Raw genomic sequence first — 10,593 nt, forward strand, 5'->3', positions numbered from 1 at the left:
CAATTTTTTAGTGAAAGAGATAAACTTTTGATGTGATACAAAGAAACGTAAAAAGGAATATTCTATGTATTGTTTTCTGTATAGACTGAGTCTGAACTGCTTTGGCTTAACTACTATCACATGTAGGGTTGAGACCACCAGCAGCAATAACTACCATTGTAGCAATCAAAGATTGGTTGTCAGCTGACAGCTGATTAAGGATTAATAATTTACAAAGAGATGAGGTTTCAAATTGGGAATTATCTTCCAATTTTCATTTGTATACTAAATTATATTTTATGCTAAAATCTTTCTTGTTGAAAAATGTTACTAAAGAACAATAGTTTCTTTTTCTTATTCCACATCACTGTATTATGTGAGATTCCTAATTCCCATGACTGGAAAAATATTCTATTTCAATAAAGGTAATTTCTTTTAGCAAATGAACCAGTGAAACACGCTTTAAAAAGGGAATGTTTTCATTACATTATTATAGGTCAATTCTAAAATTCTATTTGGATAAGAATTTGCACCAAGAAACATTATAACACAATTCTGTAAGAAGCTGACGTACGGGAGAGAATTTGACAGATTGTTCATCGGCTCATTCTCAAGAGACTAGTTCTGAAACCTTGTATTGCGAAGAGGGGTTTTCTGCCCCGACTCAACAAAATGTTATCTTTCTTGGCAATTTCCACTAAAATGGTGGACAACAGATTACAAGAGATACAGCAACATTTGTTTTTCAGGAGGCTGCCATTCCCTTCACTAGACCAGTGGCATTTCTTAGTCGGGAAGGGGGGGGGGGGGGACTCGGCAAAGGAAGGTCAAGTTTGGGAGACTAGGATGCTCATTCTGAGCTAAGATTGTCAAAGGAGCTAATTAAATCCCTGACACTAAATTAGAAAGAATCTCAAAGCTTTAAGGTGTACCACGAAAAGCTGATGTAATCATTATTCAATTGTGGAACGTTTCATCTAGATGACATGATTCCATAATTTTTTTTTTTAAAACCTCTGTAATGACATATGACCTTTGACGCTATAAAGGACAGAACAATGAGGGCACATCGCTCAAAATTTTAAATGTGTAGATTGTGCCAAGATACAAAACTTTGAAAGATATCAGTCGTGAAATATGACCTTCAAAGTGCCCAGAAACCCACTAAAATATGAAATTTTACCCTATAACAGACGAACACAGGTGTCAGCATCACCAAATACTAAAGATGTGTAGTTTTGAACAAGTTACATCTCCATACAAAATTTGAAAGTAAATTCGTCAAGAAATGTGGCAGTACGAGCGATTAAAAGGGACAAATTTGGCCCTTTAAAACACGGGACACTGGTGGCAGCATCACCAAAAACTTTAGGTGCATAAATTTTACCAACATACACCTCCATAAAATAATTTAAAGAAATCTGTCAAGGAATGTGGCAATTAGAGCGCACACTAGAGTGCACACAAGACATGTATGAAAGTATGACCTTTGAACTTATAAAAGACGGAACACTGGAGGCAGGATCACCAAAATCTATAGGCTTGTAGATTATACAAAGATACACCTTCATAAAAAATGTGAAAGAAATCGTAAGGAATGTGGCAGTTAATATAAGCGCACATAAGGATATGTATGATGCCACCGCTGCTGCAGAATCAGTTTGCATTATAATTTCAAACTGAAGTACAAATAACCCTTTGGGGTAATGTAAATTACCTATTCAAATGTCATAGTGAACTACTTGCCATGAACGAACATTCTAAAATTGGCATATATAAAAGAGAGCAATGGAATATTTTTACTTGTGTGATGGTGTGCTTGTCCTTAAGAGGTGGTGGTGGTGGTGGTGGTGGTGTCCTTGTCCTGAAGAGGTTGTGGTGGTGGTGGTGGTCGATGGTGTCCTTGTCCTGAAGAGGTGGTGGTGGTGGTGGTGATGGTGTCCTTGTCCTGAAGAGGTGGTGGTGGTGGTGGTGGTGGTCGATGGTGTCCTTGTCCTGAAGAGGTGGTGGTGGTGGTGGTGGTGGTGGTCGATGGTGTCCTTGTCCTGAAGAAGTGGTGGTGGTGGTGGTGGTGGTCGATGGTGTCCTTGTCCTGAAGAGGTGGTGGTGGTCGATGGTGTCCTTGTCCTGAAGAGGTGGTGGTGGTCGATGGTGTCCTTATCCTGAAGAGGTGGTGGTGGTCGATGGTGTCCTTGTCCTGAAGAGGTGGTGGTGGTGGTGATGGTGTCCTTGTCCTGAAGAGGTGGTGGTGGTGGTGTTGGTGGTGTTGGTGGTGTTGGTGGTGGTGGTGGTGGTCGATGGTGTCCTTGTCCTGAAGAGGTGGTGGTGGTCGATGGTGTCCTTGTCCTGAAGAGGTGGTGGTGGTGGTGGTGGTGATGGTGTCCTTGTCCTGAAGAGGTGGTGGTGGTGGTGGTGGTCAATGGTGTCCTTGTCCTGAAGAGGTTGTGGTGGTGGTGGTGGTGACTATGTCAGCCTGTGTACAGAAAATGGAAGAAAATGGAAGAAAATGTTGCACTTTAAACAATGATATACTCCATTCATGCCATACAAATACAGGTTTTTATCTAAAGACTAAAGAATTCCCATAGGAAAGATATGAGCCTGCCGCATACTCCTGCGGCAAACTTGCCGCAGATCTGACGCAGACCTGCCGCAGACAGTCATCTTTTTCACATGCAAATTAGTTTTGCTGCAGACCTGCCGCAGACTTGCCGCATACTCTTTCAGTATGATGAAGAGTCTGCGGCAGGTCTGCGGCAGACTTGCCGCATACTCTTTCAGTATGATGAGGAGTCTGCGGCAGGTCTGCCGCAGACTCCTTTATTATGAATATTCATAGAAAAGGCTATAACATTCAATTGGTAAATCGATCCAGTTAGAAGAACCAGTGATAAATTACTGATACTTCCTAATCGATATTGGCAACTGTCCACCAATTATGTATATTCCAATCTCATTTGCATTAACTTCATCACATAGATCATTTGAAGTGAATTCAAGAGTTACTGTTACAGTGACACAGGCTCGTACACATACTAAATATGCATGTTGTTTTTTGGTTAGTAATCATATAATCAATATATCTATTGCTAAAACGTGAATGTAATTGTAACATGATCAGACAAAATAATCTATTAGTTAATAATTGCCGAAGGAAAATAGAAATCACAAAATTGATGTGCATTGTCATAATTTGCTTAACAAATCATGATAATTTTTTTTTTCTGTAACACGTGTAAAGTGATAATGAATATTCATGAGATGCCTAGATTTGTTGGTTTCTATTGGTTTCTGTTGGTTACTATTCGTCCTATTGGTCCTATTGTTTTTTATTGGTCTTATTGGTCCAAATGGTTTCTATTGATCCAATTGGTTTCTATTTAGCATTGGTCCTATTTTTATTTTTTTATTGATTTCAATTGGCCCTATTAGACTTTAATGGAATTTCAATTGGTTTCAATTGGACCAATTGAAGTCCAAATTAAGGCCAATTGGTCCAATTGAAACCAATTGGGGACCCATTAAAGTCTAATGGGCCCTAGGCCAATGGAGCAAATGGGTCCAATTTGTCCAATGGGGCCAATCTGGACCAATTGAAACCAATTGGGGACCCATTAAAGTCTAATGGGACCTAGGCCAATGGGGCCAATGGGGCCAACCTGGACCAATTGAAACCATCTGAAGTCCTATTAAAGTCCCATTGAAACCTGTTAAAAACCTATTGAGACCAATTGGAACCAATTGAAACCAATTGAAACCAATTGAAATTTCAATTGGTGTTCAATTGGTTTCAATTGGATTTTCGTCTTGGGAAGCGCTTAACATAATAAGGTACAACATAAACTAAACATACAGCAATAATAATACATAATTCTAATACTAACATTACAGATAATTAAAAACTTACTTACCGTAAACAAAACTGCCCTAAAAATTACTATCAAACAAAAAAAATCAAACATATAATATTATGAAGCAAAACACGTAACTTCTGCTGGTTAGGAATAGGAGGCGTAATCAGTTTCTTTCAAGTTGGGTGCACATAGACAAAGCGCCGCTCGTCATAACAATCAAGCTCTGGTTATTGAATAATCAGTCTTTTTGAACTATTGTGCACGATCCTGACAACTTGCAGCACTTGAAGCCAAGCTGACATGCTTTTTCCCTTGGAAGGGTGCTTGTTATCGTTAGCACCTCCGTGTGAAATGTTGAATTCAGAATTACACAGCTCACATCATGCAGTGATTTTTTTTTTTAGAACATATAATGCATGGCCATTTGGTAGTATATTCCGGTCGCAAAGTTTGTTTCCTGGATTTTGAGGCCGTGATCCACAAACGATAAAATCCAGATAAGATCCCAATCGAGCAGCTTCAAAGAAATAGGCGACGGCGGTACCACGTAAACGTACCCGGATCAGAGCGTGACGGCACAGCGTGCGTGCATACAGTACAGGGCTAGCCCTGGGTACGTATGCGATATATGGCGCAGGGCAAATACAGACTGTGTACAAATCAAACACGTAGGTTGTTCGCAAGGTGCACAGTTTGGGGCCCCATGTCCCCGTACTGCATGCATCGTTTGAAGACATAAACCGTGCTGCCCGTGGATTCAGCGCCTACGGAAAGCAGATGGTGCATAATACACATACGACACCAATCATATGATCGGAAATTAAGAAAAACGTAACAAAACATACAAAAAACATACTGCCTAGTTCGTAGCAAAAAACAGATCAGTTGGCATCTCTGAAGTTACTTGTAGCTGAACAAGAAGGTTTACAGGTACTTTCAGATGAAGAAGGCTTACTTGAAGCTGAATAGGAGGCTTAATCATCTGTGCTGTCTTTTCCTTCAAACCAGAGACTCTTTCTCCTCCCTTTTTTGTAGCTTCAGCTAGAGATGAAGAAGGCTTTTTGTTGACAAACTGGACACAAAGCTTTGTGCCATCAATTTCCTGTGAGGATAGTACGCCACTGCTCTCTGTTGAAGCCTTTAGTTTCTTTGATTTACTACTTGTATCTGCTATTTTTCTTTTGCTTCTTGACTCTCATGAGCAAAGTATGCATATAGTGGCTCCCATTGTTCTAACAGTCTTTGGAGTGCTTTTTCTAAGGAAAGCCATCTTGTGCATACCTGTACATGCTTCAAGATTGCATGATTCTCGACACAGCAGAGGGTTTGAAACTTGGTTCAAGTTCTTTGTTCCTTTTACTTGACTTTTCAAGGTAGTAGTAAATAGGAATGAGCAACTCTACTGGGGAAAATGGCAACTTCTTTGCTCCTTTTTCTGCAGCAAGGTGGAGGAGATGACATGGACATCCAAAGATAAATGTGTCAGGATTCTTCTTCCTAAAGCCACACTGTACTACTTATAGCTACTTGCGCCCTCTATATAGCAAACAATGCCTAATCGTTGCCTGTCGGTTCCCCATGATCCCCTCTTTTCTTATGTAAATCGAGAGCTTATTTGGTGAGATAACCACCTGTCAGTGACCTTGCAGGGAGGTCTAATCCCTCCTGGCCAAACTAGTGCAGATAGGCTTTAACAAATGCTGCTACACTGTTCTGTGAGCCCATCATAACAGCTGCATTGCATTGTCAGCTGAGAAGGGAAAGCATTCTTCCACTGGATTTTGTTCTTTGTCAAAATGTTATCAAGGATTTCAAAGATGTGCTTCCCTGTTGAATTCTCCTTTGTCACTCCAATTTCTAGCAATGCTCTGATGACTCTGTTAACATCTCCATCAAAGGATTGAACGATTACCAGGTACAATTGCTGTTGGGCACCTCGGTCTGAACTCCTGTCAGTTAGTGACTAAGTAAAGGGGACATCCCTAATCTTCTGCACAATTTCATCTGTTGAAATAAAAACACAACATCAAAATTTATCAATAAACTATAGACTGGTGTGTTCAATGAACCAATGAACATCGCCAAATTGCCGATGTGAGATGCTTGTAGGATACTTTACAGGAGAGAATGGGCAATTTGCTATTGAAAATGGCACACACACACAAAACACAAACACATTCAGATTGTCAGAAAATTGTATTTTATTGAGGAAAAATTGAACTCTTGTATTTACTTCTAAAAAATAAATTTGTTACCGTTTGCAGCTCTGTGTCTCCGTCATATCCATTGCATTCAAAGTATCTATATTTTTGACTCGGTATATTCCCATATCACACCGTTTTTCTTCATTCCAATATGTGATTTTACCATCACAGACAATATAAGCTTCGATTCATTTAACGATATATGTACTTTTTTTATAGAGTAATAGAGAAAATCATTAAATTGTTCAGAAATATATCTTACATTTAGGATACATAAAAAATTAATTTCAAAGCTTTCAAGCAAACAATATGTCTTAAGTGTTTGTTTTGTATTCTTTTGTTTTTTGTTTTTAAGGGGGGAGAGGAGGATTTGAGGGCAAGAGGCAGGGATGAGAGTAATATGGCACTCTGTGTTCAGTTTTTTTGCTTTCCTGTTGATCTTGCTGGTCAAGATGGATTTTGTACCATAGCTCAGAATATATTGAACACGACATTGACAAATTTTAAAGCTTGATTCTCTACTTCTTTGACACATTCTTCTCAGATCATCCATTCCATTTTCATCTAGTGTTCCCTGTCTCTATGGCTTAACGACCCCCAAGTATTGTATAAAAATACATGTATATATCAAATATTAATTTGCTCCAATTTTGTTTTGCCGATTTCGTAACTCACATCTAACATATGATATACTACTTATTTGCTTGATATATTCTACTTACGTCAAATGTCTAGAATAGAATTTTTATTTTTATATTATTGATCTGACAAGTTGCTAAATTTCAATGTAAAGTGCAATCATACAGAGTATATATATTTTGTTGTTTTTTGTATTATTTACTGGGTATATTCATTTTGTTGTAGGTAAAACTACCGGCTGAGCAACAGAAGGGTGTGACTAAGTAATGTTTTTAAAGGGGAAAGTGATATCAGTATAATTATGTTGTTCTCTGTTAAAGTTTCAGCCAAGTATATATCAAAATCAAATCATTGGAAACTGTAAGAATGTTTCATTTTGATATTTGAAACTTTATCACTGGAAGTGACATTCTTGCTCTATATTTTTATATTAATCATCAACACAGGAATTGAACCACTTATGATTTTCTGCAGATGGAATAGAAATGTTCAAACTCTCAAGTATCATGAAATAAAACGTTGGTCATGTATATTTGTGTCTTGCATATTAAAATAAAACTACCCTAGTAAGTTCCTTGTACTCTTAAAAGTAATCCATAACAGTATTTTTATAAGTTATTTTTTATACAAATTAGGGATTTATATGTTACAGGATAATGTCTCAAGCTGTAACTAAAATCTACAGGACATCATGTTATAATAATGATTATAATCATAATTTTTTTTGTGTGTGTGCATTACTGAATCTGAATAACAGTAACAAAATGTCCTTGACAAAGTGGTATTTTATTATTATAATTGACAAATGATGGCAAAAGGTGATCCCATCTGAACACAATTCTAGAAATGATTTTATTTTGGATTGTATTGCGTGAATAAGCTGCTTGCATTAGATATACATGTACATGCCGATTGCACAACTACATGTTATTTATGTGAATAATATCTCACTTATGTATCAGATTTGAACAACTAGGCTGCTAAGTCCTGGGCATCATATTAAGTTATCGGTGGAAGAGATTATCATTTGGAGTCCAAAACTTGTCATGAGAAATCAGAAACGGGAGGAATCATTAATATTTTTCCTATTGAAGCCTTCTCAAGAGACTGGAAAGCATTTAGATTTGTTACTTTTATTTCTATACAAATCTGTTATGGTTTTTCCTCAGGCTCAGTATTAATTATTTTGAAGTCTTAGATTTTCTCTGTGAATTGTCACCTTAAAAAGACAAAATATTGTTATGTGAAATGTGATGTTAAAATGGGACTTGTTCATGTATTATTTTACGCAGTACTATTATTGATGATCATTCCAGAATATGTTTGAGAAAGACATTAAAAATAAAAGGAGGGCATTCCATTTGATGCAACAAATGTAGTCAATAGTGTTTGTGTTTATAGGAGAGAGTCATAAAGAAGAAAGAGAAGTAACAGAGACATAGTATAAATATATTGACTGCCTAAATAAGATTACATCCACGGTAGGGTGTAAATGGAGAGATATAAGACAGGAGCCAAAGAGAGAAAGACATGAATATTTACAATTACAATGTGGAGATCACAGAGAGGTACAGTGGAGACAAAAGAGGAAACACTGAGAGAGAGAGTGTGAGAGTGAGAGAGACATGGTGTGACAGATTAAATAAGAAAGAGATAGGGTGACAGATTAAATAAGAAAGAGAGAGATGAGGTGACAGATTAAATAAGAGAGAGAGAGAGATGGGGTGACAGATTAAATAAGAGAGAGAGAGAGAGATGATGTGACAGGTTAAATAAGAGAGAGAGAGAGATGATGTGACAGGTTAAATAAGAGAGAGAGAGAGATGGGGTGACAGGTTAAATGAGAGAGAGAGAGAGAGATGATGTGACAGATTAAATTAGAGAGAGAGAGATGGGGTGACAGACAGAATTAAGAGAGAAAGTTACACAGGGTGACAGATAACATAAGAGAAAGAGTGTTTCACAGGGTGATAGATAACATAAGAGAAACAGTGTTTCACAGGGTGATAGATAAAATAAGAAAAAGAGTGTTACACAGGGTGACAGATAAAATAAAAGAGAGAGAGAGAGAGAGAGAGAGATGGGGTGACAGACAGAATTAAGAGAGAAAGTTACACAGGGTGACAGATAACATAAAAGAGAAAGAGAGATGGGGTGAGAGACAGAATAAGAGAGAGAGAGAGATGGGGTGACAGGTTAAATAAGAGAGAGAGAGAGATGATGTGACAGATTAAATAAGAGAGAGAGATGGGGTGACAGACAGAATTAAGAGAGAAAGTTACACAGGGTGACAGATAACATAAGAGAAAGAGTGTTTCACAGGGTGATAGATAACATAAGAGAAACAGTGTTTCACAGGGTGATAGATAAAATAAGAAAAAGAGTGTTACACAGGGTGACAGATAAAATAAAAGAGAGAGAGAGAGAGAGATGGGGTGACAGACATAATTAAGAGAGAAAGGTACACAGGGTGACAGATAACATAAGAGAAAGAGTGTTACACAGGGTGATAGATAACATAAGAGAAAGAGTGTTACACAGGGTGATAGATAAAATAAGAAAAAGAGTGTTACACAGGGTGACAGATAAAATAATAGAGAGAGAGAGAGAGAGAGAGAGATGGGGTGACAGACAGAATTAAGAGAGAAAGTTACACAGGGTGACAGATAAAATAAAAGAGAAAGAGAGATGGGGTGAGAGACAGAATAAGAGAGAGAGATGGGGTGACAGACAAAATAAGAGAGAGAGATGGGGTGACAGACAGAATAAGAGAGAGATGGAGTGACAGACAAAATAAGAGAGAGAGATGGGGTGACAGACAGAATTAAGAGAGAATGAGTGAGAGAGAAAGTTACACAGGGTGACAGATAAAAAAAAAAAAGAGAAAGAGAGATACGGTGAGAGACAGAATAAGAGAGAGAGAGAGATGGGGTGACAGACAAAATAAGAGAAAGAGATGGGGTGACAGACAGAATTAAGAGAGAATGAGCGAGAGAGAAAGTTACACAGGGTGACAGATAAAAAAAAGAGAGAAAGAGAGATGGGGTGAGAGACAGAATAAGAGAGAAAGTTACACAGGGTGACAGATAACATAAGAGAAAGAGTGTTTCACAGTGTTTCACAGGGTGATAGATAAAATAAGAAAAAGAGTGTTACACAGGGTGACAGATAAAATAAAAGAGAGAGAGAGAGAGAGAGAGAGATGGGGTGACAGACAGAATTAAGAGAGAAAGTTACACAGGGTGACAGATAAAATAAAAGAGAAAGAGAGATGGGGTGAGAGACAGAATAAGAGAGAGAGATGGGGTGACAGACAAAATAAGAGAGAGAGATGGGGTGACAGACAGAATAAGAGAGAGATGGGGTGACAGGTTAAATAAGAGAGAGAGATGGGGTGACAGACAGAATTAAGAGAGAATGAGTGAGAGAGAAAGTTACACAGGGTGACAGATAAAAAAAAAAAAGAGAAAGAGAGATGGGGTGAGAGACAGAATAAGAGAGAGAGAGAGATGGGGTGACAGACAAAATAAGAGAAAGAGATGGGGTGACAGACAGAATTAAGAGAGAATGAGCGAGAGAGAAAGTTACACAGGGTGACAGATAAAAAAAGAGAGAAAGAGAGATGGGGTGAGAGACAGAATAAGAGAGAGAGATGGGGTGATAGATAAAATAAAAGAGAGAGGGAGATGGGTGACAGACATAATAAGAGAGAGAGCGAGAGTTACATAGGGGAGACAGAAAATTAGAAATTTGATAAGAACTGTTTAAGATCACTAAAATAGGCCATTATTTAATATTTACATGCAAGTTAGATTAATTCAAGGGCATTCACTAACAAATTCCAAGAAAGGAGTCAAGAGAGCAAGGTATACAGATAAACATGTTCATTTTTATTTACAACAGACATTACTTTCAAG

The 10,593-nt window shown here is 37.9% G+C and overlaps 1 protein-coding gene across 1 annotated transcript; it reads right to left on the minus strand.

Moving 5' to 3' along the window:
- Positions 1-1,804: 1,804 nt before the first annotated feature.
- LOC115920523 (barH-like 2 homeobox protein) lies at positions 1,805-6,114 on the minus strand. The gene is made up of 2 exons (XM_030976372.1): positions 6,089-6,114; positions 1,805-2,213 (listed from the first exon to the last, which is right to left on the minus strand). The coding sequence occupies exons 1-2, from the start codon at positions 6,112-6,114 to the stop codon at positions 1,805-1,807; spliced, it is 435 nt and encodes a 144-aa protein (XP_030832232.1).
- Between the last annotated feature and the right edge of the window lie 4,479 nt (positions 6,115-10,593).

This window comes from Strongylocentrotus purpuratus, unplaced genomic scaffold, assembly GCF_000002235.5.
Source record: "Strongylocentrotus purpuratus isolate Spur 01 unplaced genomic scaffold, Spur_5.0 spur5_scaffold_9, whole genome shotgun sequence".
NCBI classification, from domain to species: domain Eukaryota; kingdom Metazoa; phylum Echinodermata; class Echinoidea; order Camarodonta; family Strongylocentrotidae; genus Strongylocentrotus; species Strongylocentrotus purpuratus.